At 36.7% G+C, this 27,687-nt stretch overlaps 1 protein-coding gene across 1 annotated transcript in view; it reads left to right on the top strand.

Annotated features, from left to right (window-relative positions):
- The window catches only part of LOC134158324 (protein eyes shut homolog), a gene marked incomplete at its 3' end in the record, with an annotated part of 365,244 nt that overhangs the window by 102,462 nt on the left and 235,095 nt on the right, over window positions 1-27,687 (top strand). The window contains exons 10-11 of the mRNA XM_062608120.1: window positions 6,474-6,727; window positions 17,563-17,667. Of these exons, the coding sequence (XP_062464104.1) occupies window positions 6,474-6,727; window positions 17,563-17,667 (359 nt within the window). The remainder of the gene's footprint in view (window positions 1-6,473; window positions 6,728-17,562; window positions 17,668-27,687) is intronic.

Genomic DNA, 27,687 nt, shown 5'->3' with positions numbered 1-27,687 from the left:
TACCTGCTCTGTTGACAGGGGATTGCTATTTCACAAGGACAGTGAAGCATTTTTAAGTGAACTAAACTATTCCTTCCATAGAAATAATGGTATTTCCCTAGAGTTATTTATCGTCAGCAAGTGAAACAATTTTAATTTCCCATTTGCAACACACCATTAAAACCAAAATAATAGGAAAGGAAATGCTGAACTTCACTACTGTAGTCACCCACATTTTTCAAAAGAGACTTACAATTTGCGTTTTTATCCTAAAATGGCTATCACTTTTGATAAGGCAGTTATCAAGAACTGTATTTTATGCAAAGTAGTTTTGGGAAGACATACGAAAACTGTCAGCAGATTGTATGGAGAATTAGATGTGTAAGAGTCATTAACAGGCCTACTGAGATCCATTTTTAAAGATGTAATAGTCATTCAAAACATTACTTGCCTTTGTCTTCTTCACTTACTAAGTTAGCCAAATTGTTATGTATTACTTATCTGTTATTATATGGTTTTATTTAGTATAATAAGTGTAAAACTAGACTTTCTCTGAGGTAAGAAAACTTTACTTCTAAGGTAATTATTAAACTTTATTCATAATTTATTGTTCCAGGGGTAGCTTGCTATAATAATGCTAATTATATAATGTTAAGAGCAGGAAAGCCTTGAAGGTATCCAGCTTAGCTTCAAGAACATATCCTTCTTTTAAAGGTCTCATGTTTACAAGCTGTCACATTCTTCCAGATTGGAAATAAGTGCTCAGCTGTATGTATTTTTTTTAACTTTCTATCTCCTTACCATGGCATATTCTGTTTCTCCTCCCATTTTGAAATGACTTGCAGACAGTAGTGTCACATAATACATGCAGAGAAATTCTTTTGAGTACAGGATGGGGAATTGCTCTGTGTGAAGGAGGGGAACTTTAAAACTATGATAGAGGATAATACCCAGTAAGGCTACATAATCACAGTATCACAGTATCACAGTATGCTAGAGACTGGAAGGGACCTCGAAAGATCAATAAGAGCAACATAAGTCTTAGGAATTTTACTCCTTTGGCTTGGTGAGCCATCTGTTAGAACTAGAATGGACTCAGTCACACTATCACAAAACCTCTAATCCAAATTAATTATTGCACTGCCAGCTGAGCCTGTGCTGTTTGAGATACCATGACATAAGTGAATCAGCATGTATTTAAAGTGATAACTTCTCCAAAAAGTTACTGATCCTGGCACTGGGTTGGTGGTATAGCTGTCAATATGATGAATCAGGAAGATACACTACAATAGACCGACTGCATCCACATGCCAAAAGAATCTCTTGACCTGTGGTCACATATAAAACAGACTAAAAACAGAGATTCATTACCTCAGTAAATAGACAATGTTGCTACATAAAAAAGTATTTGAATTTTCCTTTCTAAAAAGCTTGGTATTGTTTCATTATGTTATGAGAGAAGAACTGACTTAACATATGTCAACAAGAAGCATTTAATAAATAATTAAAGGGAAAGAATTCTTCAAGGAGTTGATACTCCTGTTTTGCAATCCAAACGGGGGTTATTACTCTGTTTTCTTCACCCTTGTAAATTTATTCCTTACTATTACTGTTGCTGTTGTTTGGACAACCAAGATTCTAACCAAAATAACTCCTAATAGATATTTTATTGTAGTCTGTTTAGTGAGGGGGAACAACAGAGGGAAAAGATAGAATTTAAAATTCAATATATTTTCAATTACCTGTCCTATTTCTCCTGTTTTTTCAGTCCAGTCTATTCAGACAAGTTTTAGACATCCCATAGCCCCAGGAAAGCCTTGCAAGAAGGACTGAGAACTATTAGATTAAGACATTTGAAGAAGCTGTATTCTGGAATTTACCACTATTTAAACTAATATGTTTTAAAACTTATTTTAGTGCATAGCTATAGCACTGAAGTCAGCATTTCATGAGCCTTTATACAAGAAAACTTCCAATTAAGAAGCTGGATTCGGTGTACAGTACAGCTTGAACTGCCAGCTCATTTTTCAGTATTCAGTACATAAATTTCAGTGTGCATAATTTAATCTCAATTAATCTCACTAGGAAAGAGTAAAGCCTTACCTAGTGACACATTGTTAAATAAAATGTTTTAGAATGCAAGATACTTCTTTGCATGATGCCAGCAAGAGTATGAAAAGTAAACATAATTTAGATAACTTTTCTGTATCATAAAATTTAACTCTTCTATTACTTCATTCATCCTTGACTTTTTCTATTTTCTGCCAGATGGATAAATGAGGCTGTTAGATTACATTGTTTTTTTAATACCTAATTTTCCATTTTTAAGTTTATTCATCCTGTATTATATATGCAATTTGACTTCAGGACCTATCTGACAGTGTCATTTGAAGTTAGTACTATGATATACACAGTTTTCTGTAGCAATGACAGGCTTCTTTCACTAGAGAAAGAAGAAAAATACTTTCCCTTGCTTTGCTACAACTCCAGAAGGTAGGTGAATATATGTTTCAATTTCGTGGTGGATATCTGTAATGAATTATACAACAGCTTTTCTGCAATGCCTACAGATGCTTACAAAAAGCCAAAGTGAAACTTTGAAAAATAACCTTTTCATTCATTTTATGAATGTGTGTGAGTTCATACTTCAACTAGAAAAGAAAATACTAAATACTGAGTAAATGCAGTTAATCTCTTTGGACAACTATAATTTAAACCCCCAGACATCTATTAAAAAAACGAAGTACAGAGATACTGGGAAGTCTTTGCTAATACCAGGCTTCAATGAGCCAATATGCCTTCTGTCTCAAGATACACAATAGGTAGCTGGGTCACCTCCTAGCACAAATCAACATAACCAAATCTTCAATGTTTTTTGTCTTTTTTTAGTCCTTTTGAGCATTCATCTGTTGTACACAGTTACTTACTCAACCGCACAAGTCGTGCTACATCTCTTCAGTGCAGGCAGTCTGTGGTGACACTGTGACAGCTGCCCTGCCTGGACTAACTAGGAGGGACTTGCATACCTGCACACCTGCTGTTCTAGACCTCTGGTGCTAAGTTATATCCCACTCCATATTGCTAGGAATGTATTGCAGATATTCCATAACCATCTGAATGTATGCAATGTCCCTTCTTAGACTAAATTCCATGCCTGATTTATCTGCATCTCCATTTAACATGTATTTTACATGCATATCAAATTACAGTGCAGTGTTAACTGGATTTAAGCATTGGAGTAGCAACATACTGTCATCTGCATGGTACATGTGAGAGCAAAGCAATCTACAGAAGGATAACAGTGGCTTGTGTTTGGTATGCACTAAAAACTAGAATCCATGTTTGTAAGCAAAAGAATTGAGGTATTGGTTTCCCTTTCCAGGATCTGTTAAAATCTTGATACAGGCAAAAGAGACTACGGAGAAGCTAGAAAATTGCTGTTATTCCCATTAATGTTAATACAAAACTTCCTCATATTTACCTTTTCCTTGGTGCCATGTTTATCCTTTCAATGTGTCCCCAGTTTATAAATTTGATGTTTTAGTCTTCCTTAAGAAAGTAGTTGGCGGTGTCATTAGGATCTCCTGGCCTTTTGGTAGGAGGTGTCCCACACTCCCCAGAGGGGTCACTCCCAGAACTGAAGCTGGAGCAGGGAAGGCAGCAGTGACTGAGCCCTGTTGAAACCCAGATCAGGCCATAGTGAGGCTGAGGCCCCAGCACACAGCTGGGGCATCCTTCTGATAAGGTGTCCTGGGTTCAGCAGTAGCAGTCATTTTTTCTCCTTCTTAGAAGCTGGTGCAGTGCTGTGGTTTTGACTTTCAGCCTGGAAACAGCACTGATAACACCGATGTTTTTAGTTGTTGCTCAGTAATGCTTACTCTAACCAAGGACTTTCTGAGTCTCATACTCTGCCAGGGAGAAGCAGAAGCCAGGAGGAAACAGAAACAGGACACCTGACCCAAACTAGCCAATGAGATATTCCATACCACAGCACGTCATGCCCAGGATGTAAACTGAGAGTTACCTGGAAGGGCTAGTTCACTGCTTGGTCGGGTTGGGTACCGACGGGTGGTATTGTATTCTCTTCCCTTATTATTTCCCTTATCATTATTATTATTGGTGGTAGCAGTAGTGGTTTTGTGTTGTACCTTAGTTACTGGCCTGTTCTTATCTCAGTCCGTGGGAGTTGCATTCTTTCGATTCCCCCTGTCCCTCCGGGAATGGGGTGGGGGGGAAGCAAGCGGGGGGAATGAGCGAGCGAGACTGTGTGGCTGATCGAGTTTAAACCATGACATAAGGGCAAAAAACAAGTTTTCTGAGCTAGAGATTCACTCACAAATAGAAACTCTGGTATTATAGATATCTGTATACTTTTTTCTTTTTTAATTTATTGTAGAGAAACAGTTCAGCTTTGCAGCAAATTAAAACTGCAAATCAATCCATGATTCAAAGCTTTTGACATCATGTTCAGTATTTTAGTGCTGCTGAAATATTAATGGAAGGTCATATTCATTAAAATCTAATGTGGTGATTGTATTTTTCCTGCTACAAGTGTAGTAGACTTAATTACTTTTAGATCATAGGTCTTGATATTATTTCTAAGACAGGCAGGAAAAGATATTTGAAGTTCAGCTGTGTCAGTGTTACGCCAGCAGAGTTTTTATCAAAACTGTGTTCAAGACCCATTTCATAGATTGACTTAGAAATGATAGCATTTATTAAACACCTTGTATCATTTAGAATCTTGTAAAAATGTTAAGGCTGAAAATAAGAGCAATCAGATGCTGATATTCAAAGCCTACAGAGCAGTACCGACACTATTATACGGTAAATTTAAGAACTATGCATAGAGCAACCCATGTTGGCCTTGTACATAGTACTATTGAATATATAATGCAAGTAGTAACTAGTACATGTTAATGTTATTACATTAACAAAATATGCACCAAACTCAAAGACCTGACTAGTTTAGACGTTTACCGCATAAAAATGGCAGTATTGAAAAATAGACACATTATAAAGTGCAGATTTTAAATAAAGACTATTAATAACCTATGCATTTAAATATTATTTAGCCTTCCTTTGTGGATTTTCTGTATATGATGTTATGTATTAAAGTTATGTGTAAGCATGCCAGTAGAATTTTATGTAGATTATTATAAATTATATTTATAAGGACTTTTAGATCCCTCACCTCTAAACTTCAGTCTGGATTATAAACAAATTAATAATTTTTCACTGGTTTAATCCTCAACACATAGTAAGAGATTAAATTGTTACTAAGGGGGCCAGAGTTCTCCTGTTTGCATTGATATACGACTAACAGAACAAAACCTCTTTCTGTACTATTAGTTTGTAGTTTTACATTGTTCTAGGTCATTGCCACAGATTTGGGCTTGACTAGCAGCATAGGTCAGCCACTTTGTTTCATGTGACATGAAGATCCATGACATTAATTTTGAAATTACATTCCTACTACCATGCTGTCTATGATTTTACAGGATCCTACTGACTTACAGTTACTAATTACAATTATATAAATTACCTAAGTAGGATTTCCACAATTCTAACACAAAAATATAGGGATAATAAAGAAACAAACAGCCACATGAACATTATCTTCTGTTAAAAATAAATAAAAAAGAAACTTTCTGCCAGATGGATCAGTAGGGAGCATTGCTATAATCAAGCCTTCCTTAACTTGTTAGTTCTTTCCAGCTTCCAAATAACATTTATGTGGATCAGGAATATGTAAGATTATTGTAAGATTTTCTCCTCCCCTGGAAGGAGACCTCTGGACATGATAAGGAGAGGATCAATCAAAGAAAGGGATTTTCTTATTTTATGATATGTGGATCAGCTGTGGAACAATCCACCTTGAATTTTCATTCACACACTTCAAAAATAAAAAAAATGGAAGCACAAAAGAAGCCATCTCCAGTCTTATACAATTTGTATATCATCCTACATTGTGGGGAAGAGATATCTTGCTCAAGTTATATAAAATTTGTAGATTGTTGGGGTTTTTGGTCAGTTACAGAATGAAATTGTAAACTTGGTTTCTAATGATAAAGCATTTTTATACCGATTTTATGTCCAGAGGAAGCAAGATGTAATATTGTTTTTTTTCTTTTTAGTATTATAGCAAGCAACTAATAATTTTCAGAAAAGAATTCATAAGATGCATCAAGTTCATTGTTTATAAAAGTTTTCTATTTAAATATTTTCATTGGAAGCTTCATATTAAAAGCTATATAGCTGCTAGTTTGTCCCATCTAAATAGCTAAAATTTTATTATTGTGCAGTTTCTTTTAGTTATTGCAAGCAGTCTATGTAAAACAAAGCTACTTAGTGACTAATCAAAGGTAAAGAAAGAAGATTAAAAAAATTCAATTAATTTGTGAGAAATTCAAAGTGAAAATAATGTTGACATTAGTCATTAGTGACCCATATATTCAAGATTTCTTTTTACCCTCCTCTCGTCTCGATAACAGGTGCATATGTCCCCTTGGTTACACTGGCACATTTTGTGAACGTGATGCTAGCAACTGCGTTGGAAACCAGTGCTCCAAATATGGTTTCTGCCAGGACCACTTGCATAATTACAGCTGTATTTGTGTGCCTGGATATGAAGGACCCTTCTGTGAAGTTGAAATTAATGAGTGCTCAAGTTCACCTTGCAGAAATGGAGCTACCTGCATGGATTTAATTGACCACTTTTCATGTCAGTGTGCTGCTGGGTTCAAAGGTAAGTTTTCTCTTTTGAAGTGACTTGTGCTACAGATGTGATTGTCCAGTTATGTGTAAGAGATGTATATATGATTGCATAATAACAATTTTTTATATATGTAAAAGTATGTATCAGTTTGAATGAATTAGCATGGAGGTGCTTAGATTGTGTCTTCTAATTGTTCCTCAGGTGACTTTCCCTCCACTAAATATACCATTCTGAGTATAAGATTTTGTGCTTTTGTAAAAAAAAATGATCAAGTTCCAAACTACGGTTTTAATTGTATTTTTTTTGATTTTGCTGTTATTCAGCCTGTCCATGTCCGTCTCATGGATTTAGTCAGCACAGACTCATATGAACAAATGTTTTGGTATTGAACAGGAAAATCTAAGTGTGAGGAGGAATGAGATCAGCAGTATCATCTCTTGTCGTATATGGAATATAAATAGCTATATTTGAGTGAGTTGTTCAGACTCCTGTTCTACTCAGCAGAGATAGGGCATCTGCCTATCTTGGACATCTGGTCTAGGATGAGATACACTGTAGATTTCTGCATTGCGTAAACGAATCCCACACAATCTGATAATGTGCTTCCCTTAAGTTCCCGTTTTCTGTTTTGTGTGAATACCCTGATACAAAGAGTATGTGTAGGAGGCAGAAAATAATTTTGGATTCAGCAATTCTGAAGTGTTGCATTCCCAGTCTGTAGTCCAAATCATTGAACAGAAGCATTAATGCTCTGAATGCTTCTCTATCTTTATTGACAATCTGTGGTACACTACCACTAAGAAAGACAAAAATAAATAGTATAGTATGTACAGTATCATCTGTACTAACTAGTCATTACTTACAGCTTCTTCTTCAAGCTGCTGAGGGCTTTTGTTCCAATTCAGGGAACATGCATACTACTAGACTTGTAAGTCCCAGTTAAACCACTGAGATAACACATGTATTTGGATTTTGCTGGGTCACTGCCACAGTACTGAGCTACAAAGTAACTATAACTTCAGTGCAAATTTTCATTATAAATTCTGCCCAGCAACACTTACTTTTAATATTTCAGCACTAACATTTTTAATTTTAAATACATTTATATTCCTTTATATTATATACAGTTATGTATGTGAATTACATTTGCAGATTTGTTGGTCTGGAGTTGAGTCTATAATTTCTTGGGCATTTTAAAACATATTTAATAAAAGATGATGCATCTTCTTCTCTTCTGGAAGGCATGCTAAGGCACATGAAAATCAACAAGGTGCTTGGTGACAGCCAGCATGGCTTCACTAAGGGGAAATCCTGCCTAACCAATTTGGTGGCCTTCTATGATGGCGCTACAGAACTGATGGACAGGGGTAGAGCAGTTGATGTCATCTACCTGGACTTGTGCAAAGTGTTCGACACTGTCCCACACGACATCCTTGTCTCTAAATTGGAGAGACATCAATTTGATGGATGGACCACTCGGTGGATAAAGAACTGGCTGGAAGGCTGCATGCAAAGAGTTGTGGTCACTGGCTCAATGTCCAGCTGGAGACCAGTAACGAGTGGTGTGGTGCAGGGATTGGTGTTGGGACTGGTCTTGTTCAACATCTTTCTCTGTGACATGGACAGTGGGATTGAGTGCGCCCTCAGCAAGTTTGCCAATGACACCAAGCTGTGTGGTTTTGTTGATACACTGGAATGCCATCCAGAGGGACCTTGACACACTTGTGAGGTGGGCTGCTGCCAATCTCATGAAGTTTAACCATGCCAAGTGCAAGGTCCTACACCTGGTTTGGAGCAATCCCAGGCACAGCTACAGGTTGGGCAAAGAAGAGATTCAAAGCAGCCCTGCGGAGAAGGACTTGGGGGTGTTGGTTGATGAGAAAATGAACATGAGCTGGCAGTGTGCGCTTGCAGCCCAGAAAGCCAACCGTATCCTGGGATGCATCAAAAGCAGCGTGACCAGTAGGTCGAAGGAGGTGATCCTGCCTCTCTACTCTGCTCTTGTGAGACCTCACCTGGAGTATTGTGTGCAGTTCTAGTGTCCTCAACATAAAAAGGACATGGAACTGTTGGAACAAGTCCAGAAGAGGGCCATGAGGATGATCAGGGGACTGGAGCACCTCCCGTATGAAGACAGGCTGAGGAAGTTGGGGCTATTCCGGCTGGAGAAGAGAAGGCTGCGTGGAGACCTCATAGCAGCCTTCCAGTATCTGAAGGGGGCCTATAGGGATGCTGGAGAGGGACTCTTCATTAGAGTCTGTAGGACAAGGGGTAATGGGTTAAAACTTAAACAGGGCAAGTTTAGGTTGGATATAAGGAGGAAATTCTTTCCTGTTAGGGTGGTGAGGCACTGGAATAGGTTGCCCAGGGAGGTTTTGAATGCTCCATCCCTGGCAGTGTTCAAGATCAGGTTGGACGAAGCCTTGGGTGATATGTTTTAGCGTAAGGTGTCCCTGCCCATGGCAGGGGGCTTGGAACTAGATGATCTTAAGGTCCTTTCCAACCCTAATTATTCTATGATTCTATGATTCTATTGCTATCTTAGCAATTCCATTTTCATATAGTCTCAAGATTTATGATCCTGGGACATTTTCCAGCATAGAACAGCTTTGATGCATGTTACAAATCGGTGAAGAGCATTTCAGTGTAATTCTGAAAAAAAAAACACATTTATTTTCATCGATTTTGTGTGTGTGTTTGCTGTGTCCTTTATCTGTAATTCAGGTTTTACATATCCAGATATAGTACTTTTTTTTCTTTTATAAATAGTGAGTTCACTTTCAGATGAAATATTAAAGGCAATAGTAAATAAAGAAGTTATTGTTGCCCAGGACCGTGTAAATCTTTGGGGAACTATCATACTTTGTGAACTAGTATTTATAGATTTGCAAATAAGCCACCGAGTTCCCAGTCACCAGCTTGTTTTCTCTCCTGCTAATGAATAAATCTCTGGGTGCTCTTTGATATAACATTAGAATCAGTTTTTATTTCAGAAGCAAAATTTTGCATAGAGAACTCATAGCTGTCTTCTCTCTCTAGGTGATTGATCTGATGTCTATCAGCATTTCTAAAACACATTACATTGTATTAGCTAGGGACCCCTTAGGCACTTTTCATAAAAAATCCAAGGCTTGGTTATTTGCACAGTAAAAACAAGTACTTTATAACATCATGTACCAAGTATTTTCTTTTGAACTATAAACTGTACGTGTGATTGAAACTTTAAAATGGAGATACTTCATGACTGGAGTGCTCTCCACTGCCTGGAAAAGAATTTGGCCTATAGCAAACCTGGAAATTTACAGTATGATGTTTAAAAACTGAATCAGAATCATAGAATAGTTAAGGTTGGAAAGGACCTTAAGATCACCTAGTTCCAACTCTCCTGCCATGTTCAGGGACACCTTCCACTAGACCATGTTGCCCAAGGCCCTGTCCAACCTGGCCTTGAATTACAGATAAATGAATTCAAAGTGAATGAGTGAGCCTAGTGGAGGCAGTGCAGTCACTAAGGAAACTATAGCCCGGCAGCATGTAAACAGGTCAGGCAGATCCAAGGGCTAGTAACAAGGTCCCTCATAAGCCCCAGGCATTGCAAGCGGTGAACAAAGTGCAGGGTCATAGAATCATAGAACAGTTAGGGTTGGAAAGGACCTTAAGATCAAGTTCCAATCCCCTGTCATGAGCAGGGACACCTCACACTAAACCATGTCACCGAAGGCTGTGTCCAACCTGGCCTTGAACACTGACAGGGATGGAGCATTCACAACTTCCTTGGGCAACCCTTTCCAGTGCCTCACCACCCTCACAGTAAAGAATTTCCTCCTTATATCCAATCTAAACTTCCCCTGTTTAAGTTTTAACCCGTTACCCCTTGTCCTATCACTACAGTCCCTAATGAAGAGTTCCTCCCCAGCACCCTTACAGGCCCCTTTCAGATACTGGAAGGCTGCTATGAGGTCTCCATGCAGCCTTCTCTTCTCCAGGCTGAACAGCCCCAACTTTCTCAGCCTGTCTTCATACAGGAGGTGCTCCAGTCCCCTGATCATCCTCGTGGCTCTCCTCTGACTTGTTCCAACACTTCCATGCCCTTTTTATGTTGAGGACACCAGAACTGCACACCATACTCCAAGTGAGGTCTCAGGAGAGCAGAGTAGATGGAGGCAAGTTAGACGTAACAGGAGACAAGACCAGAGACAACACTATGATATACATACAAGTAATCCATTCAAAAAGAAAAATTGTTTATAGTGTGGGCTGAAGTCTGTTCTTGAGACAGGGCCAAAGGCAGGAAATAGCGCATCTACAGAATAGCTCAGGCCAGATCTGAGTGCCTACAGCTGGGTGGAGCTGAGCTGAAGTGATGCTCCTTGGACAATGGGCTGATTGTATGGGAAGGTCACACATGGGGCTGCTTAGGGAAATTAGGGACTACTAGTGATCTCAAGGTCCTGATATCTGCTTATATTAGCAGAGTCACCTGATACTATAAAAGTATTCCGCTGCACGAAGGAAGGCATTTGGGTTCAGTTGGTTAGTTCACACACTCTTTCTGTGTTTGAAGTACCTGCTTCATTTCCATTCATACAGTTCCTATTTTAATAGGGCAAGGCCATCCTATGAGTACAGCTCATGTCTGCTTCCACATCTCCACCACCAAACAGGTCTAAGTTGGGTGTGTGACTCAGGGTATAGGGCAGTGCAGACTCTGTGGTCACTCTGGCTGGCTTTTTCTGCCAGGGGAGACTGATTATCCTTAGTACCCTTTGCCAGTGCAGCTAGCCTGTCAGATGTACAGTGTAATCCTATGGAGAGAGATGAGGTGGGCTCTCAGCAGATTATGGAGTTGAAGAGCCACAGACTTTCTCCAAGTTAAAATTCTTTCAGGGAATCTAAGACAGTGAAGTGGTTTAAGACAAGATCATATAAATCAGTTTCAATCTCGAATAAGAGTTCATAGAAAGGTTTACGCTATATGAGGTAAATAATAATAAATAATTATAAAGAATTAATTTGGATTTTTAACTGCTGTGATTTCTTGCACAGTAAAGAAAAAATCCCTCAAAACAACAAAGGACCAAGTGTGTAGTACAGCAAAGCTAAGAAAGGGAAATGCTAAATTCATGGAGGCCACACTTGGAACTGTCTTCCCTTTTTCACAACTGCATTTTCTGCAAACCCAATGTTATTTTACTGAGGTTGATGCCTTTCTTATCTAACACAGTAACTTACTTTGCCTAAAAACAAAGAGTTATAACATGTGTTCTCAGGTACATGACCTGAACGCTTTATGTATATTTTACAGAATGGTGGATACCGAGGCAACCATTCAACCTTCAAATACATTGTTTGGGTACTAGTTGAACTTCAAAAAGCTCCTGTTTTTTTTAGCAGTACTTGTTTAAGATTACATGAAGTGGAATTCTAAATAATTTGCTTTTCATCAGATCTGGGAATATAAAAATTCAGCTTATGTCTTGAAGTAATTTCTCCTCAACAATAGAGTTTTAGTTAAAAAAAAAAAAAATTAAAAATTCTTAGACATCCTTTTACTAATTGTGCCCATTCTGTCTGTCTTTGCATTGTCAAACTTCGTATTCCATTATGTCTATAAAACCAAAGTTCGTATAAACAGTAAGTAAAGTTTTTATTTTGATATTTGTACTTCATAATGTGTTTCATAATTCAGATAGATATATTTATAATAGTGGTGGCAGTGAGATACTTATATATAATATTTATTACATTGAGAAAATAAGCTCTCAAATTAATTCCAGTTTGGTACTAATGTCTGAATATTGTACTTATATATGAAGTTAAATTTATTCTGATATATAAAATCAGTTTTGTGGATATTCTGCAAAATCTAAAAATATTTCCATTGGTTCAAAGTTTGAACTTAAGCTCTTTAAGTTAAGCAAAAATAGTGATTTACAGTAAAGTGATTTACAGCAAAGTGATTTACAGCAGTAATGCTAGTGGAGGACTAAATATCTTTGCTAAATTTTTTAGCATGTACCTACTCAGATCCTCAGGCTTTCCTCAAGATTTTTGTGCTCCTGCAGAATAACATTTGTGTGTCATCAGTGTGCCTGTATAAAATGTTTCTGTTAAGCATAAGGCTATGCAATTTGTAAGAGTGACAGACTTTCCTAAGCAGCTGTAATTATTTGTTTTGTATCATAAGAACTGCATTTTTTTACAGGATAAGACACACTGTAGAGTTACTAGAATTGGCTCCTAATAAATTTTAACATTCTCTTTGTACTTCAGAATTTGGTGAAATGATCCCAGTAAATTGTTTAGGAATTCAGACCTTATCTAGAATTTATTAAATAACTAATTATATATTGCATTTTACTGCTAATTATGTTTGGATGTGTTGCATTAATATTAAGCGTAAAAGTGTAAAAGTGGAAAATATTTACATTAACATACTTTAATGTTGAAAGTAATTTGTAGCTAATTAGTGATTTTTATGAGATTTTCAAAGAAGGTCCTCATCACGCATTTCAAACACTTAGTTGAGATTAGTTGCATACTGGGAAAAAAAAGGGTTTTCTGTACTTTTCCAGCTTTCTTCATGTCTCAAATACTCAGAAAATATGGCCTCATGGTAGCTTCATAAGTTTTTTTTTGTTCTCTCTGAAATATTGTTGAACTTCTGTCCATATATTGCCTTTGTACTCTGAGATCATGAATTGCTACATTTCCCTAGCAACTGTTCGCAAGCAGATTTGGGACATGCCTTTTGTCAGGTGCAACTACCAGTTTAATGGCACTCCATGTTATGGCACATAGCCAGAAGACTTAGTTACTGTCTACAACACACAAAATTCAGTTGTCATTATTTTCACTACATGTGCATTTGACTGGCAGAAATCGCACTAAAACATGAAGGCTTTTCCAAGTTTTAACATGATTCATATATAAAAATTCTCATCTCCTAGCCTTTTCTGAAATGTAAAGAATTACCCAAGACTGCATTGTTAGCTTTTAGATGGAAAACAGTATCAGTTTTTCATAGCTGCATAAAGTGTATTTTTCAGTACCCAAATAGAAAAATCAGAAAGAAAATGAAAGTGATCCTGAAGGAATGGTAACAGAGATGCATAGAAACTAAAGTCTTAGCTGTGTATGCCAATAATACTGTAAGTTAGTCAGGAATAAAATCAGTGATCTGTATTTAATGTGTTAACAGCATTTTCAACTGGAATATTTCAGATATCTTGTTATCTTTCTAAATGCTTTTGCAAGTACTGTTAGCATGACTTGTAAATCAGTCAGTGGTTTTCACAAGTATTTTCATCACTGAGAGGTATTCTCAGTGCTTGATAACTCAGATGAGGCTGAGTGGCATGGAATTGCTTCTTTGTCAACTGAAGTAATTCAGCTCTAATAACAGCCTCCAGCATAAAATCATCACCTTTGTTAACAGAGCAGGGCTTTTTTTCCCCCCATTTCCTTGTTCTCTTAAATGAAGATTGGAATTCATACACATCTAGCATGGTCACAGGCAAATAAAAGCAAAATGTCTGAAGCCAAGAAGTTGTTAACTATCTCTGCTGTACAGCATTAGTTTGCACATTTGGGACTAATTGTCTAAATTGGAACTAAATCTTTTAATCTATGGAGAGTTGCAATATAGGTGAATACATTAAAAACTGCAGTTACTGAAGTCTTAAAATAATGGGGGGTTAGTGTCATGAGATCAGAAATGAAATTAATATTCTGATGCCACTGGTGAGAATTTCTTTGCACTACATTATAGCAGATATTTATTTATTGCAAATGAAGATGCAAAATAAATTGTCTTTTTCAGCACCCTTTCTCATATTGACGGAATCATTATGCTTTGTGTCAGACTTAGAATGGCAGAATGGTTTTGATTCCTTTCTCATGTTTTCTGCACAAAATCAAGTTTTGTCACTTCTCCTTGACACAGCTAAGGCTCCACTATTCATCTTATGTCTCAAATTCTTTTAGCCTTCATTATTTCATCATCCTCTCGGGACTCCTCAGGTCTTATACCATTCCATATAGCTCAGTCGAAACATAGCCACAGAATTAACCTTTTGATCAGGTGTCATTTTGCTTTTGAATTCCTCCAAGCGTTCAACTTGCCCAGTACATGCTATTTTTTTGTTCTCTTTTCAAAACACTCCTTATTAGACAGCTGCCCTCTATGATTTTGATCTTTTCTCTTATTTCCTATCATCCCATCAGGATTTCCAGACTGAATGACCAATTTATGGTACTGTTATAAAACTGCTGCAGTTATCTTTTCATGTCGTCCATTTTATCCTCTGTCCTGTGTTCAGCAGTAACAGTCATTTTTCTCCTCCTTAGTAGCTGATTCAGTGGTGTGTTTTTTGACTTTCAGCCTGGGAACAGCACTGATAACACCAATGTTTTTAGTTGTTGCTAAGTCAAGTTTACTCTGACCAAGGACTTTCTGAGTCTCATGCTCTGCCAGGGAGGAGGGAAAGCTGGGAGGAAGCACAGACAGGACACCTGACCTAAACTAGCCAAAGAGGTATTCCATACCACAGCACATCACGCACAGTATATAAACTGGGGGCAGTTACCTGGAAGGGCTAGATCACTGCTCGAGTTGGTCTGGATGTCGGTTGGCGGGTGGTGAGCGGTTGTGTTCTCTTCTCTTGTTATTTCCCTTATCATTATTATTATCAGTGGCAGCAGCAGTAGTTTTGTGTTATACCTCATTTACTGGACTGTTCTTATCTCAGCCCGTGGGAGTTATATTCTTTTGATTCTCCTCCCCATCCCTCCGGGAGCAGGGGGAGGAAGGAGGGGAGTGAGCGCATGACTACGTGGTTCTAGGTTGCCAGCTGGGCTTAGACCATGACATCCCCAGAGAACTGTTTTCTTGGGACTGAACACAGGATGTCATATATTGCATTAGATACTGCCAGGGAAATGAACTTCACCCTAGATGCTTACTTTTAAGTATGGACATGTATTTGGAAGCCTACATGTATTTGACTGATTTCCTGCTGAATGCCACACCCATTTCCCAAAATTAAAAGAAAATCAAAGGAGCTGGTTAAGAACAGTCCAGAGGGAATTGCAGTTATAACTGTTACAGCCACATCTTAAAGTTATGGTACTACCCAGGTCAGTAATATACCTTTGCTGCCTTAGAATCAAGAGGAAAACAGAACCATTTTCACAAAAAGGCAGCAAGAAGTTCAGAAATCTCTCAATAATATGAATAAATGACGATGATCTCAATCCATATTTTCCCTTAGAATAGCAGTTGGTTTATTTTATCCTATGTATCACAAGTACACCACAACTCAAGGGATGTGAAAGAATCTGTTTCAAAGAGGTTTTTTTTTCTTGTACATGCTGCTGTTTACGCATGGCTTGTGGTCAGATGATTTACAGGAAACTGTGCGCTACTCCCCACTTGTCTATGCAGAAGACAACATATGCCAGTATACTTCCATTTCTCTTTATCAAAAGAGACCTACCATAATCAGGAAATTGACTGTGGAAATGGATCTGAACTAGAAAACATAATGAAACCAAAACAGCAGAAATAAATCAGAAAGGTTGCACAGAGTGCTGTTAACTTAGCAGCACTTCAAAGAGAAAAAATAAAAGTAACCTAGGAAAAGATTCATATTTTGTCCATTCCTTACTTGTGCCACAGCGCACTCCAAGCAGCACTCAGCACCAGCTGCAAGCAGATAGCTGTTTACTTCACTGTTATGTGAACTTTCCATAGTCTCCACTTGTGCATCCCCTTTTCATACAGATATCTTGAAGACTTACAGAAAATGCAGAGCATGTTTAGAAGCAGAGAGAAACCCTAATAGGAGCCACTTTGTCATAAGTTTATTTGTGGACGAGAACCTTGGTGCTACTATGGGCTTCTCCAGTGGAGGCCTTTTATATCTAGTAGTTTCCCAAAATACAGGTTTTAAGAGCTGATCGTCTTGGTTCGTAAGATTGTATGAGAGGACATGTATGTGTGCTGCAGATAAGAGACCAAATACTTTCCACAGTGAGAAGAGTTCAGAGGAATTTCAGCATTCATTTTGGTTTTATCTAATTCTTTGAGGTTCACAGAAAGCCCAGCATGCTTTGTACACTGCTGACCTGTGATAAGTACTGAACATCTGATTTGCCTCCATATTTCTGTGGATGGAAATAACTTTTCCCTTTACAAATCAAAGCAACCCCTTTTGTGTATTGCAGATCTACATTTCGCTGTACTTCCTATCTTTGTTCCTAATTATTTCATTCTCTATCATCTGTATTTGGCCTCATTAAATATTCTTCAGTGACTTTATCATTCTCTTCCTTTGCATTATATGGTGAAAAGAACTATCCAGTATCATAGCACCGAGAACTTTCTGTAGAACATAGGCTGATTTCTGCTGTTACATGTAACTATCTGTAAATTAGTATTGGCCTGACTTTCATATGCTTTCATATTCAATAACGCTTTGCCATTCTTTTTTAAAGGAGACAGGGAGTGAAAATAAAGAAAAGAACCAACACAACTGAATAAAAATTGCCTGAATATAGTAATTTTATATAATGGAAAAAAAGCTCCAGGTTTATGCATATTCTCAGTAGGAAAGCTTTCTGTTTTCCTAATTGTCATGCTTCCAACATTGCCTGTCAAAATGGACTGTGTTGTAACCAATAAGGCAAAAAATTCGTCACACGTAAGATGTCTGTATCCCTGTGTACTCGGTGAGGGCACTTTGGCCAATGGGGTCAGCATTTAGACCATGACAATCCTATAGTCCTTTTTCATTACAAATACGTCTCTGTGATTTGAACACGTCAGAACATTTGTCTTTTTTTTTTGAAATCTAAAATTTCAGGCGAAACATGTTCTGTTCGGATGAGTGAGTGTCTAGACAGACCCTGTTGGAACAGAGGAACCTGTGAAGAGGACATAAATGGCTTCAAATGCAATTGTCCCTTTGGTAAGCATTTATAGTTTCTATACAGTTGCTAGTTTGGTATAATGTATGAGTTCTACGTTTGTTACTCAGGTGCTATAATGTCTTTTATGATGAAAGCATTTTGCTTACATTTTGAAAGATAAAAATCTGGTTATTTAGACTACTGAAGGAGAATTTTCTCAGTAAGTCCATGACATTTTCTCTCTGTCTGATTTTTATAATAGTAGATTACTTTAATTAAAACATATGTTTAGTACTGGAACATATTGGTGAAGGAATGACAGAACTGGAGATTTCCAATTATTTAGTGTCTGTTTGTAGGTTTTAGCCAGCAAAACATGTTAAAATTGAGCAAACATCCAAAATCCTAGTCTTTGGAATCCTATTATGCTGGCCACGCTACTCACACCTAAAAGATTAAACACTGCTCTAAAGTATGTATGACCTCAGTCTGTTGCCTGAGTATATGCACTTTGTGTCATGTGAATTGCCCTTAAGTATCCAAGATACTGCATGAGTCTAGAAGATACAATACAGGATATAAGGGACATCCAAGGAGGATCAGGCCATGGTGGCAACTGAACTCTAAGCACATAATGTAAGAAGACACAGCAAAATAGAGGAGAAAGAAATATAGTATTGAAGATTTTGTTTTACTAATTATATATACACTGTATAATTTGGAATTTTGTATGTTACTGTAGGGTGACTAAGAAAACGTAGAAAAATGTGGGTTAGAAATTCCTCAGAATATAATTACGGCCAATGGGGTAGACATTCAGCAACTGGTAAATTAATTCGTAAGTATGGGTAAGAAATTACTGATAAATTCTAAGAAGGCTTTTGGTTCTGACATGTGCATTTATAAGCTCATTGTTACTATGGAAAATAAGGTCGGAAGAATGAATTTTACACGTCTGTGGTCTAAGAAAGCTTACAGTATTTGGGTGTTTAGAAGTGAAACTGATAGTCATCAATAAAACCTGTGAATGTCAGAGTACTAAAACACAAGTCTCCAACCATCCCTCTGAAGCAAATAAACTGATTTTAAGTGGACTTTCAAGTACTTAATATCAAGGGATCCTTAAAAGTTTTAAGGGTGGTATCCTGCTGAGTTGGGAACTGAAGACAATACTGAGTTGTATCTTCAAAGGTAAGATGATGTTAGTTGCTTCACTGGGACAAATTTCAGCATGTGTTCAAGTATTTTACTTGAGGTAGGTAGACACAAGGTTTGTAGCTAAACAAAAAAATATTGTCATATGGAGATTCTCACATTCATTTTATTGCTTTGCTATCCCAAGTTTAACTGTCATTGGTGTTCATTAACACTCTCACGCACAGTGGATTTTAGAGAGAAACATCCTGCATATCCTTCCACAGATAGGAAGATCTCTCTGAAAAGAGATCTTATTTACACTGCAGAATGTCTGTCAGTGTTAGGAAAGAAAATTGTTGTGATGCTGTTTTAGTAGGTCATTTGTGCTTCTTTCTTTAAGGTCAGTCACTCTGTAGACAGTTTTTATTATCATTTTCAGTGTGTCTTATGTGCATGCATGGTTTGAGTGTCTGTAACTATTCATTCCTTCATGTTGTGCCTCTGATGGTAAATCAGGTATTTGTCTGGAACAGTGAGGTTTGTATAATGGACACATATACACGAGAAATTGTGAGTTTCATTCTGTTGACTACTAAAATGCTGTACATAGCAGCGGTTATTCATCATAATCAGTCAAAGGGTCAAGTAACTCATGGTGAACCAGCAGTTATCTGTAGAAATGATCAGTTAGTTTCTAAAAGAGTTAAGATTTTCTGTATTACTATATGCAGCTACATTATTAACACAATGACAAGCTGAATTAGAGAGACGGGAAATGTGGTGATGTGCATACCTAACAATGAGTTAAAAAGAGGAGAATTTTAATCTAAATGTGATACAGATTTCCTTTGTGCCCTTGGGTAAATTAATACCCCAGTTTATACTCTTTAGGTGAAGGTTTAGATAAACAAATGTAGCCATCTCACAATATTGTAGTAATTAAACAGATAACGTCCGTAAATTGCCTTAAAACAAAAGTAGTTATGTTACTGGATATTTTTACGAGCTAGCTTGGGTCTAACAAAAGTATCACTTCAAAAGATAAGGTAGTTAATTCTGTCTAATCCTTAAGTGAAAAAAAAGACAATTCATACTTTCATTGACAAGCAATGTCATATAGGATTTCTGAAAAAGAAAATAGGTTTTGCTTATCAGAGGATCTGTTGTTGCTGGCCTTTAACAGGTAAATAACAACAAATAAATAGTAAAAACATCGAATAAATCACATGTATTCAGTAACAGGATACAAGGCAGCACAGAGAATTTGGTTATGCCCCACTGATCAAGTTCTTGTAAATGACAATACTTGCATCTGCAACTGTCTGTCTGCTAGATCACTAGTAAATTGCTTTTCACTGCCTTTCTTTGGAATACATTTTTATTCATTAGACAGGTGGCTGTTACCTCTCCACTTTTCTGCTTTGCTTGCTGTTGTCTGAAACGGTCTCTGTCTGCATCTTATTTTTAGGTGCATAGTGATGTGTTCCCAAATTAGACCTTTCAATATTATCAAACGGCTACAAATAATAAAAATAAAGAACTTTCCTCTATATACAGTGGAAGTTCTAGTTCTTTGTTCTTCTTTTTTTTTTTTTTTAATATAATTTAAACTGTTATTTAACAAGGAATTATAGCTCTATTTTACCAGATGCAGCTTAAGATACCTTTGATGGGCAAGAAATATGTCGGTAGCTCCTCTTACACATGATATAGAGTCTTATATCTGGAAGTGTATAATTGCCCCAACAAGAATGCAAACATGATGGATTAAAGGCTAGATTCTTCACTGCACTGTTTGGTGTAGACATTTGCTTGGGTCTGAAGAAAGCAAGATAATTAACCTGATTAAGAACCAAGGATCATTAACTCAACAAGAAAGCTATGCTGATAGTTAACGCTGCTTCTGATACTAAAGTAAGCTCTTTCAGATACTGTCTCTTTATGAAGTACTATAATTATGAAGTGCAGAGCTACTAACACATTGCCATTGGCTGGAGTTAAAAGAGTTACCCTGTCAGAGAAGCTTTATAGACTGATCAAACTGCTTTTGATAGAGACTTGTGGTCTTCTGTTTTTATTTTATTTAAAGAAGAGTTTGAAGTGGGAAATGCATGTAAAATGAACAGTGGGACCTCTGCTTTACCAGGGCAATCCTTCATCAGACCATCTCCAATCTGTCATGTTTATGTCTGTATAAACTTTCCAAGACAGAATCTATATTTAGAAATTGTTATAAATGCACTTGTGAAGACCTCAGCACTTTCTCCACTGGAAATTCCAAAGTTACTGTTTGTTTTTTTTTCCATTACCAGTAGTCACTGTGTTAACAGAAACCAAGGCACGCTAACATTGCACACCTCTGTAATTAGTGTATAGAAAATACTGAACCCATTCTGTTTCAGGCAGCCAAATGAGAATTTTATTACAGTACTGATGTTCTTCAGTGTATTAAATATGTATATATTATGTTTCAAAAGACAGAACTATTTGAATTTAACACCTGCACTTTTCAGTAAGAGCACAGATTTTTTTTCCTTTTGAGAAAAATTAAAAAAAAAAATCTAAAAATATATGCATTAAAGTTTTTGCTAAGCATAGGAAATATGTTTCCTATTTTTGAATGATCTATGATACTGCTACAAATTTTAATTACTCTATGGAATATTGGTGAAAAATCTTATTTGCATCAGTCACAAAAATAAGAGACCTTGATGCCATGCAAAATTGCAAGCATCTTCTTCATTTCTGTCACTACTAAATAAATCATAAATCAACAGGAAACTTCAATAAGAAGCTTCCAAAATAAAATCTAATTGCTGGAATATTTGTGCTATAAATGATCATTAAAACAACAGTGAGTAATAGCTAAATGAACATTACTTATCTAAAACAAAATATTTTTTTAAGAGCTATTGATTTTTTAAGAGTAGTAAGATGTACATCATAAAAAATTAAATGTAGCTGTGGAAAACAGTGTACCACATAAAAATATTTAAGTACATAAGACACATTGATGAATTTAAAACATTACAGTCATGATTAAATTAAAAATGTAAAAATATGCTTCTTATTTTAGAGAGTCAATTCTTCTCTCTTTAAGGCAAAAATTCCTGTTAATGAAATTTGAAATTTTCACTATTTTTACTGAATTCCTACTTTACTGATTCGCATTTTGTGTCTCATTTGTTCAGAAAACATTCTCTCTAAAATATGAGTAAGTGTGTCTTCTCTATCTAAATTGCAGGAAAATAGAAAGCAAAATTACCTCTGAAACCTTTGCTGAACCTAGTAGCTGAACCTCAGTATTAATCCTTCTGATGGCTCAAGAGATTAGCTTAGCTGGACTCATTGATGATCGAAAAAGTTCCGCAGTTAACAACAGTAGCACAAGTACTGAAATACTACTTCGACTCATATGTCACATGACATAAAGTACCTCTTTTGCGAAGTCAAAAACCTCATACAAAAGCATAGATATTTTAAACCTCATACAAAAGCACAAAATCATATTTATTCTCAAACCTTTTTTAAAAAAAGAATCTTTGAAAAAATCAGTTTTTCAAATATAAATATTTGTTAGGATGGACGTGTTCATTTCAGTTATACAAATTCAATCTCACTTTGTTAATGTAGGAAATAATAAAGTGCATAGTAAGAGGAAAATCAGCAGATCTGTCATTATATCTGTTCTATCTCAGTTGAAATAAGGCAAGATTGTAAGTGTGCACATATGAAGATTATCTAGTAAAGTATGATGAACATCTTTTGTGATATGTTTTATCCATTTGTGATGCTAAACCAACACAGTATTAGTAACTTGGAATTTCTAGTAACTTATGTATAGCGTTATACCATATGAAATCCCTTTGTTGTTTTCCACTGAGCATGACATGTTCATATAAACATGTTCAACATATTCTTAGAAGAAGAACCTTGAGGGGATATAAGAACAATTTTTAAAGTGATTTAATAAAATGTATGCTTTTTGAATATAAATGTCTGCAAGAATGTCAATAATTTGTACTGAATGTTTACATGCTTTTAAAGTAGGATGTAGCTGGAATAAATGCACATCGACCACAAACTGCTGAAATATTTAAATGTGTAAGAATTCAGTACTGAGTAATGGAGAAGTACGTAAATACTTGAACTCTTACTCCTGGAAAACTACAATTTGGGGAAATTATGCTGGAGTCCTTTTTTCATCTGCCTATCCAGTGTAAAAAATTAAACTGACTTAGTAGGGTTAAACGTGACAGCAAACTCCTTTTTCATTCCAGAAAGAAACCTTGCATTTTAGAAACTAAGAGAACACCAGTAAGGAAATTCGTCATCTATAAAAGCTGAAAGGAAGCATGGCCTGAGGGCTAAAGCAATGAACTTGGATTTAGGAAATGTGCTGCAAGTTCTACATTGCTCCAGAGTGAATTTTTACACAATACGTTTAAAGCCACAAGTTAATAAAAGAATTGATTCTGCTAGTAGAAACTGCAGAACCATGATGGTGGCAGAAAGTTTTGACCTGAGGTTTCTGATCACTGGTTTCTGCTCATCCAAATCTGAATTCTGACTCTAATCTTCATCTGGATCCTTAATGCCAGTTCAAGTGTGTATTCTCTGGACAGCTACCCAGATCTACCCCAAATACTTCTGTAGCTCACACAGTCAATTAAAAATGACAAAAAAGAGTGATCATTTTTAGTTTCAAACTTACATGTACAGTTCTATCACCCTTAAGAAGCAGGGTTGCTCCTCCTTTTTAAGAAATCAGAAAAACTAAATGTATTAAGCAAGTCTAAAATGTACACATTTAACTTGTATATGCTAATTTTATTGAAATACACTTAATGCTTTATTAGTTACTGTCAGGTAATTAATTATCTTAATATGCTGTCAATCTCAGCAGCTTTAAAAATAATTCATTAGAATTATCTATAGTATAGCTATGGTATTTCTTAGAAATTATTCCAGTACTCCATGCTGCTGTTGATATTGTCACTAAATACAAAGAAATGAAGTAATTTAATCGTACGTGTCTTAACTTTTAAAAATACATATCTACAAAAAACTCTTGACTTTTAAGCATTTAGGCTTGGTTCTTACCAGATATTTTTTTTCTGTGGGCTGTTATTTTTTTAATTTCCTTGTAGTTTATTCTGATTTCATATCACAGTGTAAGAACCCCATTCACGAAAACGTATAGGTTACTTTAAGTAATGCACTCTTCTGGGACTCTGCTGTTGCGGTAGAGCCAGGAATAAAAAAGTGAAGTTGAGACTGGGAAAAAGCAGGGAGAGAGTTAGGTGAGAGATGTTTTCATTTTTGTCATTGATTGTCATCTGCTTTTAATTTGCAATAATTAAATTAATTTTCTCCAAGTTGAGTCTGTTGGCCCATGATGCTCACTGGTAAGTGAACTCCATGTCTTTATCCCAGTCCAAGAGATTTTTCATCTTATTTTCTACCCCCATCCTGTTGAGGGGTGGAGGTGGGTGGAGGTCTGACAGCCATCCAGGGTGAACCCACCACACATCTGCAAGCACCAGTCCTGGGGAAAACAGGAACCTTCAGTATTTTAACCTTCTCGATGTGTCTTGCACCTAACAACAGCGTTTCTAACAAAAAAGTTCTAAAATATTTAAATCCAGGTTATCCAGTATTAAAATGAACATGAATTCTGTTTAGGATTCTTGAAATTAAGGTGAAAACATAATAACAATAAGCCCTATAAGTGGGGTGGAAAGGCCCTAGAAAAACCTGCTCAGTGCTTTTACAGAAACAAGTGCTGCAATTATGACAGATAAGCCTGGAAGATGACACTGGAGAAGCAAGTAATTCTGAGGAATCTGAAATCTGTGTTCTAACACAGCAAGTCTTCCGTTGTTAAAATACCTTCTGGAAAGACGTTTTTCATCAATTCTGTAGGAAGAAACTCCTGCCTCTTTCACTAGGGCTGAGAAGACCTCCAGCCAGCACTAAAAGTGCCAAGGAAAAAATGATAGGTACTAGCAGTATGTCTCTTTCCATCACTCACTGTCCCTATGCGACTTTTTTCATCAGACCCATAAGGACTGATCAGTATTGATTAATTTTTCATGATTTTTAATTCAGCATAATGGAAGCACAGCATAGTGCTATCTTCATCAATGGGAGGAATGGCAGAGGAAATTTCAGTGGTGATATATACACAGCTAGCACATGATATTTGATTTAATATGTAATATTGGAGCTAACATGTTGTTGGCTTCATACAGAATAGATGTAATTCTTCAGAGTCTGTCGAGAAAACTGAAGGGCAGACGACTGATGAAGAAGCCATAAAGTATTATATTTGAATGTATGTTGTGTTCCAAGATTGGCTAAGATTAATGTGTTCGTAAGACATTTTAGCTATCAGTGAATCAGCATTTTTAGGAGAAAAAAAAATCAGTGGAAAGTGTTATATCTGCTCTTGTTCCAAAAAATAATACACAAACTTTCAAAATCTGTGGGTTCATTACCTGTATATTTTGCTGCCTCACAGCTTCATTGTACATCCTCCTTCTTTTATGTGGCTCAGACTTCAGAATGTTTTTATTTGGCTCTAATGTTTTTATTGCTCATTCAAACATTTTTTGCGTGTGTTGGTTTCGTTTTGTTTTGTTTTGGAGTTTGATTTGCATTTGTTGCTTCAAGTTGTTTTCTGAATATGTGCCACTTGTTGTCCTTCCTATTCTGCTCTCAATGTTATTTAACACTTCTTCTGTTTGATTATAATATTTAGAAGCTCTTATTTGTTGCTTAAATAGACTAATTAAACTTCTATTTCTTGCAGGCAGGCTGAGTAGCAAGCTTTTTTTTTTTTTTTCACTTTGTCACCTGAGTATTTGTGTACTTTTTCTGATTAACTTGGTAATTATTTTGTTATTTTAATAATTTAAGCAGTTCAAAGTTTGGGGGACTATTTCATAGAATCATAGAATCATAGAATAGTTAAGGTTGGAAAGGACCTTAAGATCATCTAGTCACAACCCCTCTGTCATGAGCAGGGACACCTCACACTAAACCATATCACTCAAGGCCTCGTCCAGCCTGGCCTTGAACGCTGCCAGGGATGGAGCATTCACAACCTCCCTGAGCAACCTATTCCAGTGCCTCACCACCCTCACAGGAAAGAATTTCTTCCTTATATCCAATCTAAACTTCCCCTGTTTAAGTTTTAACCCATTACTCCTTGTCCTATCACTACAGTCTCTAATGATGAGTCCCTCCCCAGCATCCCTATTGGCCCCCTTTAGATACTGGAAGGCTGCTATGAGGTCTCCACACAGCCTTCTCTTCTCCAGGCTGAACAGCCCCAACTTTCTCAGCCTATCTTGATACGGGAGGTGCTCCAGTCCCCTGATCATCCTCATGGCCCTTCTCTGGACTTGTTCCAACAGTTCCATGTCCTTTTTATGTTGAGGACACCAGAACTGCACACAATACTCCAGGTGAGGTCTCACAAGAGCAGAGTAGAGGGGCAGGATCGCCTCCTTCGACCTGCTGGTCACGCTGCTTTTGACGCAGCCCAGGATACAGTTGGCTTTCTGGGCTGCGAGTGCACACTGCCAGCTCATGTTCATTTTCTCATCAACCAACACCCCCAAGTCTTTCTTCGCAGGGCTGCTTTGAATCTCTTCTTTGCCCAACCTGTAGCTGTGCCTGGGCTTGGTCCGACCCAGGTGTAGGACCTTGCATTTGTTATGGTTAAGGTCCTGTACATGTTTTCTTCTTACTTTATTTGCTGTAGGTAAAACTTTGTCCAGAATGCCATGATAGTCTTTTACGGAGTCAGTGACTAACTCTTTTGCTCACCTTTCTCTTGTAATCTTTCAGTTAGGTGAGTGTAGGAGTAAAATGGAAATTGTCATTTTTGTATGTTTCAGTGTAGATGAATATGCCATTAGTCATTGCCTTGCATCTCAAAGTTCTTAAAGTAACATCTTGTTTTGGGAAAAATAAAACCATGAATGACTTGAGGATGATTAATTTATTGAAATAACATAAAGTCTAAGCAGCAGCTAAATAAAATTGTGGCAACAAAAAGATTTCTAACCCAGCTGTTTCCATGACAACTTCCCTTCTCAGAGTTTCAGAAACCATTCCTGCATTACTCCTGTGCATCTCATCATTTTCATTGTACCTTATTTGAAAAGATATTTCTATTTTATCCATATAAAAAAATCACGTGAAATACATGATAGAAGGTATTTCTCTATTTGTATTGTAATAGCGTCCTTGATGCCTGATATGTACTGGGTACAATTATACAATGTACTTCAGGTATGTGTTTTCCTTTTACAGTAGCATAGGCGTTAATCTGATGCAAAAAGTTCAGTGTTTTTTTTTAAATGGAATCATCATTGTTGTGAACATGATAGAAAATGGTTGGATATATTAAGTATTGTTTTCCCTATTTTGTAGTTGTAGGGACAATATGAACACAGGTGAAATAGACAAACATTTTGCTACTGTACAAGTCTCTTGTACCAGAACTTAAATGAGAGTTTAGATTTAGAAAAGTTTTAGATAACAGAAGATAGAAGAGATTAGATGAATCCCAGCTGAAGTGATTTTCTCTGTGACTAGAGACACTGCAATACAAGTGGACAGAGGTCTCCTTAGCCTTTTTCTGACAACTTTCTTCCATGTTAACAACTGAATTCTGGGGATGGGATTTTTTTTTATTCACACAGATTTTTTTCATTGTTATTCTTGTTACACCTTTAAGGTTCCCAGAAGGGTTCATCTACTTTAATAAAGCACAATTTTATTTTTTTTTATAATCAACTCATTGAATCTGGCAAGTGGAAAATGTGTATATATTATAACTTAATGTGAATCATCAAAGAAATAATGTGGGAAGTTAAGAAGTGCAGCAGGATGGTAAGAGCAGAAATGGAGTTGATATGCAACAGTGA

This window comes from Pezoporus occidentalis, unplaced genomic scaffold (assembly GCF_034315485.1).
Source record: "Pezoporus occidentalis ecotype Australia unplaced genomic scaffold, CSIRO_AGI_Poc_V1 ctg13, whole genome shotgun sequence".
NCBI lineage: Eukaryota > Metazoa > Chordata > Aves > Psittaciformes > Psittacidae > Pezoporus > Pezoporus occidentalis.
Note: the sequence above shows the minus strand (reverse complement) of the source record. Positions and strands in the feature narration are given on the sequence as shown.